Consider the following 19,605-nt stretch of genomic DNA (forward strand, 5'->3'; position numbering starts at 1 on the left):
TCCAGTCGAATCCAATCCCGCAACCACAGTAAAATTGTAGATTGATAGTATTTTTCCAGATCGGGAAGGCCAAAACCCCCCCTTTCCTTAACATCCTGTAATAATTTTAATTTAATCCTTGGTTTTTTCCCTTGCCAAATGAATTTAAGTATAATTTGATTGAAATTTCGAAAAAATTCCTTTTCTAATCTAATTGGTAGAGGGGAAGCTAAATTGATGGAATTAACTATAGTGACATGGGCTGAATCAGTATCATGAACAAACCATAAACTCTGAAAGGAACTATAGATATGTTTTTAATTTAATTTAATTTAATTAAAAACAGATATGTTTTTAATTTATGTGAAATGTTAGCATATATTGTAAATCCACTAAATAAATAAGATAGATAGATAGATAGATAGATAGATAGATAGATAGATAGATAGATAGATAGATAGATAGATAGATAGATAGGTGATAGATAACCTTTATTGTCATTTTTTACTGTGGGCACAATGGCACACATTAAAAATGAAATTTAGTTGCTTGCTCTGAAAATGTACACATACATAACATACATTTAAACATATTACATACAACATATGTATAGACCTACACCCTTACATATATGTAACACATAAATATTAATTACTGTCCATCTTGAATACATAACGGAAGGAGGAAGCTTTAGCGTTCACAAGGACTGTATGGAACAAAACTGTGACTGAATCTGGATGTTCTGCTTCGGATACCACGAAGTCACCTCCCAGAAAGTAACAAGGAAAACAGGTCGTGAAGAGGATGTGTGGTGTCCCAGACAATCTTGCAGACCCTGCTCAGGCAACGCTTATGTGCTATATCCTGGATGGAAGGGAGGGAACTGCCAGTAATCTTTTCAGCCATCCTCACCACTCTCTACACTGCCTTCCTGTCTGAAGCAGTGATGCTTCCAAACCAGACTGTGATGCTGAATGACTGGATGCTCTCAATTGTCCCTCTGTAGAAAGTGGTAAGAACAGGGGAAGGAAGATGTGCTTTTCTCATGTGATGCAGAAAATGCAGGCGCTGCTGTGCCCACTTCACCAGTGTCTTGCTGTTGAGCGACCAAGCCAGCCTACTTGTTAACTGAACCCCCAGGAATTTGATTTTTGTTCTCTCAAGTAGCAAGTAATTAATACTAATTAATTCTATTTATTAAGTAGAGCTTATCATTGGTATTTAGTTTTCAATACTGTGTATCTAATTATTAGTTTATCTATTTCATATATTGTAGGAATCTGGCATTGATCACCATCCTGTAAAAGCAGAAGGGAAAAAAGAAAGTGTACAAGAAAAAGCCAAGGAAGGTAAATTTTTGTGTAAAATAAAATCTACCTCACTATATTTACTCTACCTGGTGAGCAGCATGACCAGTTCTCTTGAGAAATCCTGTTTATATAGCATAATAAGGCAAATATATTGTTAGTAAAACAACAGACCATGGTTTTTAGAAGCCTGTTGGCTAAAAAGAAGCTCTGGTTTACCTGATCACATTAGATAAAAAGCAAATATTGCAGTATGGTGGGTACTTGGGCATAGTAATAGATTAAAGATTTTACAGATATATTAAAAATTCATAATCATATGGCTGGGGTCAGAGATTACAAAATTCTGGTTTCAAATATATGAAAGGGCCAGATCATCTTCCCTTGTTCTACTCAGAGTTGTAGTGCTTTCAAGATAAGATTTGTTGTGTGTGTTTTGAAGCAGAGAAGAAGCCACATATGCTTCATATGTTCCGTCCAATTCAGAATTAGGATATTAAAATAGATTAAGGAGCCATAAGAAGAAATGCAATGAAGACAGAGATGGATATACCATAATCCATAATGGCCAACCTATACTTGCTTTAAAAATGAGGGAAGAAAAATAACAAAAGAAAATAGTAATGTGTCTGAATTAATCCTAAAAAAATGTGTTAATTTATGATCAGGCATAGCGACAACAGCCATGGAGTCTTGTAAGTAGAAAATCAATCAATACAGTACCATTAATAGACATACTGCAGAATTTCACGTTCAAGTTCAGTAGACAGTGACAAAAGTCCAAAATGCACCGCATGTAATATGAACTAAATAGTGTGTACTCCTAAGAACATTAGTAAAATCTTTTTCCCCTCACTTAAGCCATCAGGCAGCCGTTTGCTGGTAAGAACTGTTTCTAGGATGGGAAGGTTGCCAAACTGCTGGGTCAGCATAAGGCTGAAAGGGGAAGATTGAAAAACACAGGTCTTCTGCCAATTAACCAGACTGTAGAATCTTAGCTTGGAAAACAACCAAGCATTTATTTAAGAATTTTGTAACATCTGGTTCTTTTTTTCCCAGTGCCTCTTCACGACTGCTTTAGAAATGGGAAATTGTAAAAAGCTATTTTCATGTGCTCCATGCTCTGCAGCACTGCATGCAAATGACCATTTAATATGACATTTGGCAATTTTACTGCCTAATGGAGCACCGCTTCCAAGTTGAGACAGGATGAAAATCTGTTCTGTCTGCTGATTTATCCAGGCTTATCTTGGAACAAACTCTGGTCTACATTAGGTATTCTTCAAATAATTATCAGTTCTATTTTTCACAAAGCATTATATTGGCTTGGTGTTTAATGGGACTGGATTTGGGGTTGCCTCATATATAAAAAAGAGCAAATAACTTGATGAGCTCTGAGCATATTGTGTAACATTACTCCCAAAGGAGTGTAAGGGAGAACATGACCAACATATGCGTTAAAGTGCCCTCAAATTTCTTGCAGCACCAACAAATAATTATTAATCCATCCATCCAGTAGACATAAAAACAATATTTTGATGAAATAATGTAAACTTAAATAAGAGGATATAAATTTAGTGTTTTTCAAAACTTGAGTCCATTGGTTGAAAAGAATTAGAATTTCCAATTCTTGATTCAAAACTACTTGTATATTTGTTAAATATTTTAAACTATTCCTTTAGCTTTTGACACAAAAAAGGGAGACTTAGATTCTGTAAAGATATGGGGGAATGACCTCGGGAGACAAGGGCAACAGCTGCCACCAGGGGAATGGCTAGGTAAGAGGCAGCCTAATTTCTAGTAGGAGTTGTAGGCAGGGCAAACAGCTCAAAAGAGATCCTCCCAGTTTCTTGGGCTCTAAAGGTGATGGGAGAAATGTACTTTCACAATTGTAAGATTCTATTACCGTCTTTCCCCGAAAGTAGGACCTACTCCAAAAATAAGCCCTAGCTTGATTTTTGGGGGTGAGCCTAATATAAGCCTTAGCCAAAAAATAATAAAATAAGCTCTAGTTTTGGGGCAAGGTGCACACCTAAAAATCAAGTTAGGGCAGGGGTAGAGTTTACCATTGCAGCCAGGCCTCCCATGGATCGACACTTGCCTCGGCGGCAGCTGAAGGAGCAGCTTCATTCTGCAGCTGAGAACGGAGCTTGGGCCTGCATTTTGCTGTCAGAGGCCTTTCTGCAAGGCCTGCGCAGCCGAGAACTGACCTATTGATTCAATTTGTAGTTTGGTTCTTGGCTGCATAGGCCTTCCAGAAAGGCCTCTGACAGCAAAATAAAGGCCCGAGCTCCATTCTCAGTTGCAGAATAAAGCTGCTCCTTTGGCCGCAGAAGAAATGGGCCAACTAGGCAGGATTGTCGGTGCCACCACGGCGAGATGAGGGGAAAAGACACCCCCCTCAAAAATAAGACCTGGTGGCTCTTTTGGAGGCAAATAAAATAAAATAAAATAAGACCAGGTTTTATTTTAGGGGAAACACAGTAATATAATCTTACAGTAAAGTAGAGCTAATGATTCTTGTCCGCGTATGCTTCTTATCCGGACTACCTCACAATGATGACATATTCTGAGATTGAATTGTTCAGTATTAATAACTTACCAGGTATTTTAGAAGCTGCTAAAGCATTAAATCTGAATTGAACTGTCAAAACATGTTTTCACTGTATATATTTCCATTTTGTGTTGATGGTAAAGAAAATTCTGTTTGCAGTTGCTGAAAAGTTTTAAAGTAATAATTAAACAAAATTTAATCTAATGTACTATACCAGTGATGGCGAACCTTTTAGATACCGAGTGCCCCAAAACCGCCTCCGCCTCCCTGCCCACCCCTGCTCTGCACCCCCCCCACCCGCATGGCCACCCACCACCTCCACAGCCCACCGCAGCAGATCGCCCAGGCAGCCCAGCAGCGCCATGGCGACCATACCCTCCGCCCATGCCCTGCAGCATCATCTGCATGTGACAGGGCACGAGGGCAGAGTCTTGTCCCTGCTGCCTGGCTGTTATGCCCTTGGCTGTGCTGCTTTGCACGGACTGCGCTTGGGGGCAACTCTCCTCTGGGGGGGCTGCTGGTGAGGGGGCCATGGGGGGAGGCAGGGCTGGGGCGATGGTGCACGTGCCCACAGAGAGGGCTCTGAGTGCCATCTCTGGCACATGTGCCATAGGTTTGCCACCACTGTACTATACCCTTTTGCACCCATTTTTTTCAGGAAAGTTTTGCCATTGATTTATAGAGTAGAATTATGGCAGAAAGTTAAGTGTTCATAAAATTCCATATCAGAATTAGAGCTATCACCTAACAGGGACCAAATATGTCTAACACTGGTAAAGTTGGAATTAATTGTCATAGACTTTATACCTAACAACTGCCAAGATTTAAATAGGTAAGTACAATAACTTTCCATCATAACCCAGAAAGGAATTCCAATTCCAAAAATCATTCCAATAAAATATTAATACTAATATTAATATTAATATGTCCAGTGGTATTTCCAAAAATCTAGGAGATTAAAATGCCACCTGCCATATACAAATGTCATTCAGAAAGGGAGATTCTAAGTGTTTTACCTTTCCCAAATATATTTCCTCCAAATCCTATTAATTTGATCAATTTGGGGGGGGGGGATAAGCATATTGATCATAAAACATACACAAACCTAGAAGTTATATTAATTTTAATTTTACCCTACCAAATCAAAGGTGTCTTATAGCATCTATCAAAAGCTAATATAATTTGTTCCAGCACAATAGACATATTAACTTGGACAATTTTTGAAATATCTAATATAATAAAATCAAAAATCCCATCTGTGTATACCATTCCAATGAGACATCTGACCCTAAAGAAGGTAAATTAGATTTAGTTCTAAACATTTATGAGAATACTTGTCAAGGGTTTGAGTGATAACATTTGACATTAAACCATACAGCCCCCACTTCCCCCCCCCAGTAGTTTGGTGTCTCATTTTATGCAAATTCAGTTTATAAGCTTTTGGGGAAATGTAACAGTAACACAAAGTGAGGAAAACTGGTATGTGTTTTGGATGTAAATAGGTAAAACAAAAGAGAAATTATTTTTTCCCTTCTATCTGTAACCCCCTTGCATTAGATCAACTGCTGTTCTTCTGAAGTTTGCAAGTTTCTTAGAAAGTCACCTTCAGCTGTATGCTATTTTCAGAACAATTGCCCACAGAAAACAGAAGACTTTTTTTAAAAAAACCTCAATATATAAATGTAGCTCTTTGTATATCTTCCGCTTCTTAACCCTGTTAATCTGAAATTTGTTATAGTTGTAGCTGCTGATTTCCAATGATAAGTAATTTGGAGATTTGGACTCCGCACAAATCAATAGGTCTCACAATTGATCTATAGGTAGTCCTCAACTTACAATCATTTGTTTAGTGACCAACATTACAACGGGACTGAAGAAAGTGACTTATAGCTGGTCTTTATATTTATGGCAATTGCAACATTCCAATGGTCATGTGATCAAAATCCAGGTGCTTGGCAATCAGCGTGTATTCAGCCTGTATTCAGCGTGTATTCAGCCTGTATTGCAGTGTCTCAAAATCATGTGATTGCCATTTGCAACCTCCCCAGCAGGCTTCCAGCCCATAAATACAACAATGAGGGAAGCCAGATTTGCTAATGACTTCATGATCTATTTAACAACAGCAGCGATTCACTTAAGAACAGTGGCAAAAAAGATAAAATTGGGCACAACTCACTTGCCTTGCTTAGCAATGGAAATTCTGGCCCCCATTGTGATAGTTAGTCAAGGACTCCCTGCATTTTGAAGTGCTGTACTTCAGATGACATGGTAAGGGTATACCTTCAGTGGGAGGGGGGAGCCTGGCTTGGATTTTGGTTCTTTTCCTTATAGGCCATTTTGCTATTTTGCTCTTTTGTTTTCTTTTAAAGGAACAGCTGTTCTTCACAATCATTCCCAGGTTCATAGTAAAGAATTGTCCATATTACTGGAATAGTGTTTGAAGTGTGTCATTGTTTTGCTTGTTAAATATGACACTATCTTTGTTAGGGTAGGGAGGACATAGTGGAATTAACCACTAGTGATTTGATTTAAACTCCATTTTTCTATTCTGGCAAATACTCAAGATATCTAACAAAATGTTGAGAATAAGAATAATATACTTCATAAAAATTCTGAAGACTCTGGGAGACTTTTCCTATGTGGAATAGCATGGAAATGGACTCTATGATAGCAGAGTAGCCAAGATGTCAAACAGTCATTCTGCAACACCATTTTCTCTCTGTGGCCTGTCAGGAAGGACTGAAACAACAGTTAATCCTAAATTCCGTCCTGCTAGAAGAATGCACCAAAAGATCCAGAAGAATCTTTCCCATTTCTCCAATTCAGTTTTGAGTGTCGGACCTCATCCCAGACAATCGAAGCATTTTCAGCACTATATTTTGGCAAAAGCCCAGTTGAAATGCATCCAGATAATTAGTGTCATTCAAGGGCATTTAAAGCTGCAAGATCAAACCTTCTGAATCATGTTTTCCAGAGACTTTAATTGTACAGCTCTTCCAAGTAAAGACTTGGAGCCCAGAAGGCTGATGCAATCTTGTATAGGCAGCATAGTCAAAGCCTGTTCATGCATGAAAGCTTGTTTTCCACAGGTAACATGTAGATAAGCAGGCAGCCAGGTGGTCAAGGACATCTTCTCTTTGTCTTAGCGTTCTAACTAGGTCAGCCAGACAGAATGCTGTGTGTGCAAAGACCAGTTTAAAAGAGAAAATAGGGTATTTATTTTTGTTTATTTATTTGTTTGAATGGCAAACCCTCCCCCCCCCCCAATGTTCTCTAAAACATGTCTATCCTTTGAAAGTGAATTACTTCTGTGGGGAAGAAATTTATTGAGAACAATCTCAGTGACTGGATGGTACATTCTTGGATATAAGAGGGCTACAATTCCTTAAATACTTGTTCTATATTTTATGCTTAATTGGGGTATGTGGCTCATTCAAGCAGAATTGTGCTAGTATGATTACTTGTGTTTTTTTAAAATATAAATATATGTATTTCAAAACATACAAAAATTAACTAGAGCAGAGGTCCCCAACCTTTTGGGCACCAGGGACCAGTTCTGTGGAGAAAGGTTTTTCCATGGACTGGAGAGTGCATGGTTTTGTGTGCTGCCTGCATCTTGCGGATGGGGCTTTGCTTGTTTGTGCGGACCGGTTGCTGGCATGCCGCAGCCCACTACTGGCCCACGAACAGGGAGTTGGGGACCCCTGAACTAGAGCATAGGTGAACGATAGCACTTTCAATTTGATACACTTCTCCATTTAAAAATAAATAGTAAGTTAAAAAAAACAGTGAAAATTCAAGTACAGGTTACAATTTATATTGCACCTTTTTCCCAGAATGGAGCAACCTGAAATTGAGTTCATGTGAGGGCTGAGAGAAAGCCAGGTAGTATGATGGATAGCTTCTGAAACAAACAGCTTAAAAGGCTTAAAAGATGGGGAGTTATGATATATGAAAGTCGCATGTAAACCTGTAACAGATTGACTCATTATATTATTTGGTTGACTGACGTTTAAATCCAGTGCATCTTTTTGTTTCACTGAAAGGAGTGAGAACTCAAAAAAAGGTAGAGGGTAGGGAAGCAAATACTGTTAATTTTCTTCTTCTGTACAATTTCCAATGTCACTTACTTATTTGAATCTTCTCCTTTCATGAGATGGAATGCTCTATAATGTAGAAAATAATTCAACATCACTCCATTTAATCCATTACTTAATTAGCTAAATAGCACATTTCCTGCCTTCATTGGGCTAATATTGGTAAATTTATTATTTTCACGTATTTAACAAAAGAACCCTGTAGATAAATCTCTCTCCTCTCCTCTCTCCTCTCCTCTCTCCTCTCCTCTCCTACATTTAGCATATGAACATATCGATAATTGTCCAAGAGAAGATTTGCCACCAGCTGAAACAGACATTAATTTGGAAATATCATTTTCTGAACAAGCAGTTAATCTCAAAAATAACTCTGTAAGTGACGTGTTAAAAGACAAAGAAGATGACACTCTGCTTCCTGTAAGTGTTTATATGTGTATATGCATGTATTTAGTTTAATTTCCTTAATTTTGTAATTTTTCACCTATTTTCATCTATAGCCCCCCTCCCAAATAATAAATAGGTCAACTTGGATTTAAAAGAGGTGAAATGCTGTATCTTTCCTATAGTCTAGCAGCCCCCGACCTTTTGGGCACCAGGGACTGATTCTGTGGAGAGAGTTTTTTCCGCAGAGTGGAGGGGGTGTGGTTTCGTGTGCTCTCTGCATCCCCCGGATGAGGCTTCACTTGTTTGCATGGCCCGGTTTCTGGCATGCTTTGGCCCGGTGCCAGTCCATTGACTAGAGGTTGGGGACCCCTGCTGTAGCCCATTCACACATTATTCATGGGAGGAGGCATTTTGTGAATAAATCAACATCAGCTCCACCCATTTAGTTATTAGTACAAACCTTTGCATGAGGGAAGTCAACATGCACAATATTCATAGGATTATATCTAGGGTATTTTTGCAGACATCTGGGCACAGATGGTAGAAAGGTCCCACAGTTAACTTATTTGGTGAGAGACAAAGGAAAGAGCCATATGCAACAAGTGGGATGGCAAAATATTACAGCACAGGTACTGCTCATATTACTGGTAGTGGACCATTAATTGAAAACCAGTAGTCATGCTAAAGAATTTTTAGTTTGTTTTCTTTACAAAGTAATTTGGATAGATATGATAGAACTGTATCCTTCATTATTGTCACTGGTACTTTGAAGTTAAAGAACAGTTTCAGAATCATAAGCGTTGTTTAAGATCAGCCCTTAAGTCAAAAATAAATGTTCTTCTGTGTGGAGATGTTTATTTGGAATCTGGATGGGGCAGAGCAGGAGATTCCTCTTCCTTTTAACCTTTTAAAGAATGGCTCCAGTTTCCTCTTTTAACCAAAGTTATCAGGCCCAAATATTTTTGAGTGCATGGGCAACAATGAATTAAAGATTTTTATTTTAATAAATGCAGAAAAGTGAATACTTGGGAAGGAAGGTAACTGAATCAAGAAAAGGAAACTTAGATCTATGTTCAAGAGGAAGCAATTGTTTATCAGCAGACAATAGAATGGATGATTGATTATGTCCCATGGGGTCATTGTCGAATCTTAGTGACCACATAGATAGATTTTCTCTATAAAGAATAGGAAAGGAGGTAAAAATAAACGTAAAAATGCACAACTGAACAAAAAGCACTGAAAAGAAATAATCTATTGCTGATGCTTGCGTTTTTGTTTTTCCTGCCATCTGTATCTTACTGATTTCAATTTTCCCAGGGCTTTTGGACAGAGAAGGTTTGAAACCAGATAGAAAGCTGATTCCTACTGTATTGTCCTTTCTACTTACAGTACTTACAGTACATGTATCCAACTCAGACTGGGGGAAAAAATACTTGCCTCTTGCTTCCTCAGCCTGTCTTTGGAAGAGGACGGTGGTTTTAGAATTATAAAACATTTAAAGTTGCTAAAGAACCTGTAGAATGCTAAATTCACCACAAATCTGCTTAAAGGTTATTAGTTAACTTTAATTGTTCCAGGTTGCATAATTGACTCAAATTAAATTATAAATGGTGGGAACAAAGGGAAGGGAAGTTTCTAATCAGAAATTTACGAAATACGTGTACTATAATAAAAAAAAAGGTATTCTTCCCCAAAAATTGTAGCTCTCTTCAAGACAGCGATGTTTTTAAAGTAGGATTCCCATCTTTCCTTTCTCTGACCATGATGCATTCCCATGGCAGCTCTGAAGTGCTCCACTTTTGCACCAAGAGGGTATTTTTATTTAAGCAAACACAAGAATGACTTCTGTTCAGATTTCCTAACTTCAAATGGGCTTCCAGATAGAGAAATTCTCTTGCCAATTTCAAGGCCCTCACCTGTTCAAGGCAGTGCCCCAAAAGAATAAATACTTTTGCCTAAAGCCATGCCTGTTGCGCTTCCAGAAATGTAGATTTAGTTCTAGTTTTTCTTGGGATTTTTTTTTTCAATGAAATTGTTAACACTAAGGGTTCATATAACTGCATTATGTACATTTAAACAGAACTTCAGATTTCCGAAGGACAAAACAGGTACAACAAAAATTGGAGATCTTGCACCTCAGGATATGAAGAAAATCCATGCTTTGGCCCTGATTGAACTGACTGCTCTTTTTGACATTCTTGGAATTGAACTGAAACCACAAAAAGCAGCAAAAATTAAAGTGAAAGGTGAGTGTGTTGAATTTTTGGTTTTGGTTTGTTTGTTTTGCAAAATGCGTGTTCGGATACCTATTTGAATATTTTAATTTGTAAACATTGTCAATGGAGGGGGAATAATGAGATAAGGTTAATTTGTATTGCATATACCAGTGATGGCGAACCTTTTAGAGACTGAGTGCCCAAACTGCAACCCAAAACCCATTTATGCATCATCGAGTGCCGTGTGGGCGTGGGCAATTGGGTGGGCATGGTCCATTGGGTAGGCGTGGCTGCGGTGGTAACGGCAGACTGGGTGGGACTAAAAAGTTCAATCAATTCCAACTTTGCAAGATCTTTTTTTTCCCCGCAAGAAGTTGAAATTGACTGATTGAACCTTTTTTTTTTTTTTTGCACACGGCAGCGGAGGCCTAAAGCGAAAAGGTTTTATAAAACCCAGCTGAAGGCCTAGGATTGGGGCGACGGCGCGCGTGCCCACAGTGAGGGCTCTGAGTGCCGCCTCTGGCACCCGTGCCATAGGTTCGCCACCAGTGGCATATACACTTAGAAATAAGAACGGAGTACTGTAGAAGGTCATGTGCAATGGCAAATATTTTCCTCACTACCAGAAAAACAAAGTGGCACTTGCCTAACGAGTTGAGGGAGATATTTACTTTTTTCCCCATCTACGATATGCAAGGCTAAGGTGCTAGTTGGTGGAAGACCTTGGCTGAGATAAGCACATTTATATTCTGCTGATTTCCACTGTAGTGTTAAATATGGTTAAATGTACTTAACCATAGCTGGATCAGACAGGTAGGCTGCAGTATGACACTGAAGCTGTGCATTAAATAGTAAATATCCTCAAGATGGAGGAGGTAATGTTTTATAGCTGTCTTTAGCATAAGTTGATGTTTTCTGCCTGAAACCCATCTGGATGATCACTCTGTAATTAATCTGTTCTGTAAGCTGGCTCTTTATGCTCTCTCTTGCTTCCCCATTCCCCCTTTTCTACATTCGTACTTTCTTTAAACAGTTTCTAGTCTTCAGAAGCTTTGAAAGTTTCTCAGGAAGGACTTTTTGATTGCTGAGAGCAGTCCCTTATGGCTGAGCTCATCAGGCAGGGATGAAATAACCATCTGAAAGGCTTAGCACTTGGAAATTTTAGAACAAAAAATTCATTGATGATACAGAACAGCACAAATACTGCATGAATGTATTGTGGCCTAGTTACCTTTTGTTAGACCCATGCACGCTTCTGGATTGGTTACGGTTTTGCGGGAGTGGTTTGTGTTTGTGTCCATGCATTGGTGAATTCATCTGTCAAGCAATGCCATCTGATAGAGTCTTGGAAGTATGCCTTCTGAGTTGTGGCACCTCTAGAATAGCACCTCTGTGTGTTATCTGAAGTAGCGGGTGATCCATTTAATGACTACAACAACTTACAACCAAAATTCTGGGCTTAATTGTGATCATAAGTCGAGGACTATCTGTATGTCTATTCCCCCTTTTATAATCATCTTTTCTTTTTCTGGTTTAATGTACCAAGCTTTTGTTTATAATTTATATGCCATCCAAAGTCACTGTTGGGTGGTCTTATATTATAAATTTTAAATCATAAACAATAAAACCCACTCAGCAACAGAGCTCATAGCCTCATTGGGATATGCAGACTCTTCACTATTACAAGATAAACGTAAAGGTTTCCCCTATCCAGTTGTATCTGATTCTAGGGGGCAGTGCTCATCTCTGTTTCTTAGCTGAGGAAGCCAGCATTGTCTGAAAACACTTCTGTGGTCATGTGGCTAGCATTTGCATGTTTTCGAAATTTTAGTTGGGCTGGAGCTGAGGCAAGTAACGGGAGCTCACCCTGTCACGCGGCACTTGGGTCTTGAACCTGGGCTGTCAACTTTCCAGCTGACAAGCTCAGCGTCTTTAAGTGCTGAGCCATCGTGCCCCCTATTACAAAATACCAATCTATAAAAGAGATTGTATGCCTGTAGGCAGCATGTATCTAGAAATGCTTACTCAATGTTGAAATCATCATTTGAGTTCTCCAGAATTAATTTCAATTTTCTGTATGTCAGGGATAGATAGTGGATGGTTTGAGAGAAGTTTGGATACCACAGTTTCAGAGTCTTCCAAGGCAAGTCATATGACTTCACCTCGCTTTCATCTGCCAAATTTTTTGTGGCGGATGGCATCTTCTTTTACCAATGACCTGAGGCTATAGGATTGCAGCTTGAAACAGCCGTGAAATTAATTTTAAAAGGAAAATCAAAAGATAAAGCCTTTTGAAGGAGAAAAAAAGCATTTTTTTTCATAACTTCTATAATGAGTTTCACTATTTTCTAACTTTGCCTTCTTAGATTTTTCTTTAATTTTGTATCTTTTATTTAGTCTCATATGTTGATGTACACCTGCAGAGACAGGTGGATTAAAACAAATTTTATCCATTATCAGATCAACTTGATTCAGTCTGCCTGAATGAAGTGTGTGTGTGTGTGTATGTGTGTGTGTGTGTGTGTGTGTGTGTGTACACCTCTGTTTGTGCGCACTCGTGTATGAATATTCTACCTCAATTTGAATTTCAAGGCAGTGTTCAATAATTTTTTAAATGCAATGTGTTTGTTAAAAAGAAATACAAAATTAATTTTGAAATGATAGATTAAATAGATTAAAACGAGGAAAATGTTTTTGTTAGCTGCCATGAATTGAAACATACTACCAGTTAAGTAGTTTCCTGTGCCAAAATATGCAGGAAGTAGTTCAGTAGAGACGCCAGGTTGGAACTAAATAACTAAAAGCCGTGCAGAGAGAGATATCTGAGTACGTGTGATTTTCATCCACTTGCAGAAAATAAGTCTAGTAACACATTTTAGGAATGTTTCTAAAATATTTTCCCCTTGTTATAGTTACAGTGTATTTCATAATAAGTAAGTATAGGATTTTTTTTGTTAATAATGATCAGTGTTTAGTTTTGGAGATTTGTATTACTGATTTCTACTTAAGAAACTTCTCTTTTCACTTGTTCCTGACTTTTATTATGCTGACCTACCCAAGGTTGGTAGATGCATGGAAAAGCTTCAGGAAAATCAGCAGATGGACAGAATTGGATACAATCCTTGTTAATAGTATCAATGATACTTTGATGTATATAAATAACTTCATATATTCTGATGTCAATCTGTACAAAAAAAGCAATGTTGTTTATGAATTTCAAATGATAGTCCATGCCTAATTCTAATTAAGAATTTCCCCCCCTCTTTCTTCTTAGCCTTTTGCCTGTGTTTATATGCGGAGTATTTTTCCTGCATATTTTCAGAAAATAACTTTGTCTTCTCTTTAACTGCATGTTTAGTGGGCTTTAGTCCTGATAAACGGCCATTTTGTAATGGGACTGTACTGAAAATAACTTTTGAAAATAAAAAGAAAATATTATTTTAAAATGCTTTCATATTACCACTTCATGAATCCTTTCCCCCACTCTTTTATACAGAATCTGGTCTTTTTGGTGTTCCACTCTTGGTTTTGCTAGAACATGATCAAAAGAGAGTTCCAGGTATCCGGACACCATTTATCTTTCAAAAAGTAAGTAGGCTGACTGGTGTTCTTTCACTCTACTTCCTTGAGCTTTGGGATTGAGTCCTGAAAGATACCGCATGTAATACTGATTTTTTTTTTTAAAAAAAAAGCTAATATTTTATTATCTAGCATAATATTTTTTATTAAGTATGGCATCTTCCCTTTTTATGTCTGATGCCTTGATAAAATTCTTCCTGCTCTCTGTAGATCAGTGGGCAGGTTAAACTAGTTATTCTTATTCTTACCTTCTTTTCTTATATGCTCACACAATCATCAATTATTAGTACAAATAATTGTGTCTTATCTGAGAATGATTTTCCCAGAATTTTTCAGATTAAACCAAAATCACATGCATGTTTCTTAACCTTTGTAGAACAAAAGAGTGGAGAAAAGTGGGGGCCCTCATCCTTATAGGCTAAAGCATATAAGGAACGGTTGCTGGAATTGGGTGTGTCTAGTTTAACGAAGAGAAGGACGAGGGGGGGGACATGATAGCAGTGTTCCAATATCTCAGGGGCTGCCACAAAGAAGAGGGAGTCAAGCTATTCTCCAAAGCACCTGAAGGCAGGACAAGAAGCAACAGATGGAAACTGATCAAGGAGAGAAGCAATTTAGAACTAAGGAGAAACTTCCTGACAGTTAGATTAACAATTAACCAGTGGAACAACCTGCCTCCAGAAGCGGTGAATGCCCCAACACTGGAAGTTTTTAAGAAGAGACTGGACAGCCATTTGTCCGAAATGGTATAGGGTTTCCAGCCTGAGCAGGGGGTTGGACTAGATGACCTCCAAGGTCCCTTCCAACTTTACCATTATTATTATTATTATTATTATTATTATTATTATTATTATTATTATTATTATTATTATTATTATTATTACTACTACTACTACTACTACTACTACTACTACTACTACTACTACTACTACTACTACTATCTTGCTTAAATAGCAAAGGGAAATTAGGGGGAAGGGACCTTTGCCCAGCTTAGGTTACTGCACCAATTGTAGTCCTACCTGGACCATGGTGTCCTGGTGATGATAATACAACTTAGACACTATGTGATTAGATTACTGCAGTGTACTCTTATAGGACAATTGTTGAGAAAAATTCAGAAGTTGCAATTGATCCAAATGCAGCGATTAGACTGCTGGCAGGATCACCTCACCACTGCAGAGTCACACTGATTTTGATACCACTGCATGAACTATTAACAACCTCCAGGCCTAATTCAAAGTTGGCTGCTACTACAAAGCCGTACTTGGTCTAGCACCAGGTTACATCATACACTGCCTTGCCTTAGTTGGTTTGGGTGCCTCAAGGGGCCTATTGGCAGTCCCATTTCCCTGAATTATATGGATCTTGGGCAAATTGTGATATTCTCTCTCAGCCTCCATTTTTTTTGCCATATGCTTTCCCTGGAGCTGCATATGGTAATAACACATTCCTCAAGGCAATGAAAACATTCCTGTTTCATCATGCATTTGGCAGTAGCTGATTGACTCTGGCAGGTATAAATGAAACAAAGAAGAAATTTGTAAACTGGCATCAAGTTAGATGCAATATCCAGAACTAATGTAAGCTGGGCAATACTGTTACTGTCTCTGTGTAAATATTTTATTTTTACCTGATACACCCACCCTGGGCTAATACCTAAAGATAAAAATTCTGCACTCAAGCCATCATTAGCAAGGAGCCTCATGGAGCAAACCTGTTGTGCACTTGACTAAATGCATTTGATTGAGTACGTATGAACTGAGATTCTCTTCTGCATATAATTTTTTTTCATTGATTAATATCTATGCAAACAGATCTCTACTCCATCCCAATAAATTATTTTACCTGAGTCAGGAATGGGAAGGAGGCCAAAGCAGAAAGCAGGATATGAATTTCAGAAATCAATGAATAAAGTCCATATTCCCTGATGTGAGGTGGGTGAGGTATTAGCTCTTCTCCAAATTGATTCTGGATAAATGTCACTCTATGCACATGTGTTACAATAATAGTAGGCTCTTTTTAGCCTAAAGACATCCTGTAGTTGTGGTATTGCAAAAAAAAGAAAGAAGATGAAATAAGGGAGGCATATATGTTGAAATTGTTATGACAATAACAATCTTTTTACTGTTTCATGATATGTCTGCTTCTTGAGCTGTTTTCCATTTTTATGTTCAGCTCATTTCTCAGATAGAAGAGGGAAAACTGGAAACAGAAGGATTGCTTCGAATACCAGGAGTTGCTGCTAGAGTAAAGGTAAAATGGCCCTTCAGCTTAGGAAAATAGTGCTGTGTTCTCTACCAGTGTTCTGTTCTTTGTTTATATTTGATAAGGTGTGCTCAGTAGCAAGATTCAAACTCAGATCTTTCCATAAACTTGTAACTTTTACCTATACATTCTAAATGACATAGTAGAGGTGGGTAGAAGCCTCAGAACAGATTGTCTGCTTGTCAAAATTTATTTTATGACTTTCAGAACTGACTTGTTCAAAACTATAGATTTTATATGAAAATCGAGACTATACACCAACATTCACACATACACACACAGTCAAACACAAGCACGCAGATATATAAAATTACTTTAAAGATGTCTCTGAATTAAATTAAGGAGTGGCGCTGAAGAAATCAATTCCCTATCATTTTACTCAGATGTCGTCCTCTGTACTGTTGCTTTCTCCCTGGGTGCACAAGGTTTTTGCAGTTGTTTTACTACTGCTTTTCTAATAACTCATCATCCTCTGTCATATTTTGAAACCAATCTTATTTCTGTAGCTTTCTAAAATTCATAAAATGTGAACTCGAAACAAAAGCTGCAAATTGGACAAGTAGGTTACGTAATTTAGAAATACATGCACAATCTAAGGGGGTGAGATATGGATTCTTGTCGACCTGGAAAATGGCTGAACTAAAACAAGATATGAAATGTGCATTTTATGCAGTGCTTTGAGGGAGGATCAGCAAGTAGCTTTGAGACAACATATTAAAAAAGGAGACATCAGGCAGAAGTTACTTCTCTTAGGCTACCCGAATTACATCCAAATCCCTTGTAAAATATTGTCACAGGAGGATTTGATCTGGGATAAAGAAGACAGATAATATAATTGAGGTACTAGTCTTCATAACATAGAAAGATGTTTTATATCAAGTTGGAGCATTGCTCCATCTTGTCCCAATGGACTATCTGTTTTGATAGTTAGGGCTTCAGACAGGCATTTGTGCAAATGCCCCACAGGATGGAAAACTGTACATATGGCCTTTGGACTAAGATCAAAAGCCTTCTGCAAGACATCTGCTAAAAGATACGGCTGCTGCTTGGAGCAGAATGTCACAAACATAAAATGAGCTTGGGCTGAAAAAGGGAACTGGAAGTCTTAAGAAGAGTTAGAAAAAAAAAATAGGGACCAGCAGTATGTCCAAAATCTGTGTCAAAATCTGTAATCAGGCACTTCAAAGTCTTGTCTCTGTTGTATGTGCAGTGGACTTTTGATATTGATGCTGTACCGACTATCTTGTAGATTTAAACTTCCCTTGTGTAGATGCTATTTTTCTGGTCCCACCCATAACTTGCTTGCTGGGTAGCCTTGCAGAAGATACATCTAAGAGAATGTGGCCTGTTGACCACTCCTGTCCTAGAGTAGTACCAAAATCCATCCACATTTTTAATTATTTGAAATTTTAAGGAATGAATTCAGAAGTATCTCCACAGAATTGATTTTAAATTTCAAAACAGGGTATGTGTGTGTTTTGTTGTTGTTGCTGCTAACTAAAAGGATTTTGGGACAACCTCTTCTTTTTATGGACACGATTACTGTGAAGAAGAAAAGACAAATGAACTATGGTTGAAATGAAAATCCAGTCTTTTGATGCATGTGGCATTGCATACACAAAAACCACAACATACATATTTTTAGTACAATGTTTGAAAAATCCTGGGAAATATAGTGGTACGCTGATGTATAAGAGGGAGGAAAATGACACGGTTGGTTAGATTTTATGCGCTGTTTTTTCCATGAAGGCTGTAAACTACAATATTTTTAAATATGAAATGCTACCCTCAGCACCTGCGTTTCTTTCTCCTGTGTCACATAGAACCTTTGCCAAGAGCTAGAATCAAAATTTTACGAAGGGACTTTCAACTGGGACAGTGTCAAACAGCACGATGCAGCCAGCCTTCTAAAATTCTTCATCCGAGAATTGCCACAACCCTTATTCACTGTGGAGTACCTTAAGGCTTTCCAGGATGTGCAGAGTAAGTAGATTTTTTTTTTTTGGGTTTACTGTTAGGAGATTATGCAGAGTCACATGCTGAGCATACAAGATAAACAGGGCTCAGCTCAGCCTATGAGACGCATAGATTGGGCAACCACCGAAACTTACTGTGTGCAGTTAATCTTTATTGAATATAGGTCTCAGATTTCTAGTTGCTAAATGTCCACTGAAGGAATAGGCTTCGAAGCCAGCAGAATGATGTAAGAGATCAGTAGTAAGAGACTTCTGATTATTTGCTCCTTTTCCTCTGAAAGTCCAGTACCACATCCCAAATTGACCCCAGCTCTCTGGAGCAGATGAACAGGCAAAGTTAGGAGCTTCCAGAAGGAGGAATCATCATAAATGATCTTTCTCCTCATTCTACTGTAAGGAGCCTCTGCTGAATTAGGGAGTGTCCTTCAATCAAAGAACATTAACTGTCCCATGAAATAGCAGCAAAACAAAACGAAGAACTCCCTACATCTGGAAACAGATGCACAGAATTATCTCTATTCATAAATGCTCCTTACTGGTTAGTATAGAATAGGCAGGGGCATTTGCAAAGTGTAATTGCAATGATAATTTATCGCAATACAAAATGTGCTACATTATAAATTCTTGGAAATAATACAGAATTACAGATTCACTGTAATTGGCTAAAAATGTATGTTGGCTGGGGCTGCTGAGGGTTGTTGTAGTTATCAGTTGCTGGGGAGTCATAAGATATTCTTACACTTCCTGTAGGAGGCCATTTAGGTTCCTTTTGAAAATGATAAATCTTTTAAGAAAAAGTTAAGATGAGGCAGCTGTAGGCTTTGAGCAATTCCATAGTGATTTTTTCCCCCACCCCTTCTTTTGGCTACACGTACCCTTGTCGATTGCTGAGCCTTGTTCACAGTCCACAACTAATGTGATATGATTTTCCAGATACTTCAGTTACTCACTAGCACTGGAAATCTGTTTGCATTTTTTTCTTCCCTCCAGAGAAGGAGGTTCAAGGGAAGCTGGAATCCACATTCCAATGAGTTCATCTTGTATTTGTGGGTATTTTTTCCCATTGGAGAGAATTCTGCCCCTCCTCCCATTTAGTGCTGTCCTCAGACTAATTAGGGACAAAGCCCTTCAGTGCAGTTTTGGATAATGGCATTCTCATACTGTTTATCGCCATGCAACTCTCTTGGGACTTTGTGGGATAACACACTTCCCAATGTTTGCTAGAATGTTGTTTACAAAGTTTATCTG

General features: G+C 38.2%; 1 protein-coding gene across 1 annotated transcript in view; it reads left to right on the forward strand.

The window, feature by feature from the left end:
* ARHGAP18 (Rho GTPase activating protein 18) overlaps window positions 1-19,605 on the forward strand; it is a 67,528-nt gene that overhangs the window by 33,433 nt on the left and 14,490 nt on the right. The window contains exons 4-9 of the mRNA XM_015817642.1: window positions 1,256-1,328; window positions 8,200-8,354; window positions 10,402-10,567; window positions 14,034-14,125; window positions 16,292-16,369; window positions 18,205-18,364. Coding sequence (XP_015673128.1) covers window positions 1,256-1,328; window positions 8,200-8,354; window positions 10,402-10,567; window positions 14,034-14,125; window positions 16,292-16,369; window positions 18,205-18,364 — 724 coding nt within the window. The remainder of the gene's footprint in view (window positions 1-1,255; window positions 1,329-8,199; window positions 8,355-10,401; window positions 10,568-14,033; window positions 14,126-16,291; window positions 16,370-18,204; window positions 18,365-19,605) is intronic.

Source organism: Protobothrops mucrosquamatus, unplaced genomic scaffold, assembly GCF_001527695.2.
Source record: "Protobothrops mucrosquamatus isolate PMUCROS unplaced genomic scaffold, P.Mucros_1.0 scaffold614, whole genome shotgun sequence".
Lineage (NCBI taxonomy): Eukaryota > Metazoa > Chordata > Lepidosauria > Squamata > Viperidae > Protobothrops > Protobothrops mucrosquamatus.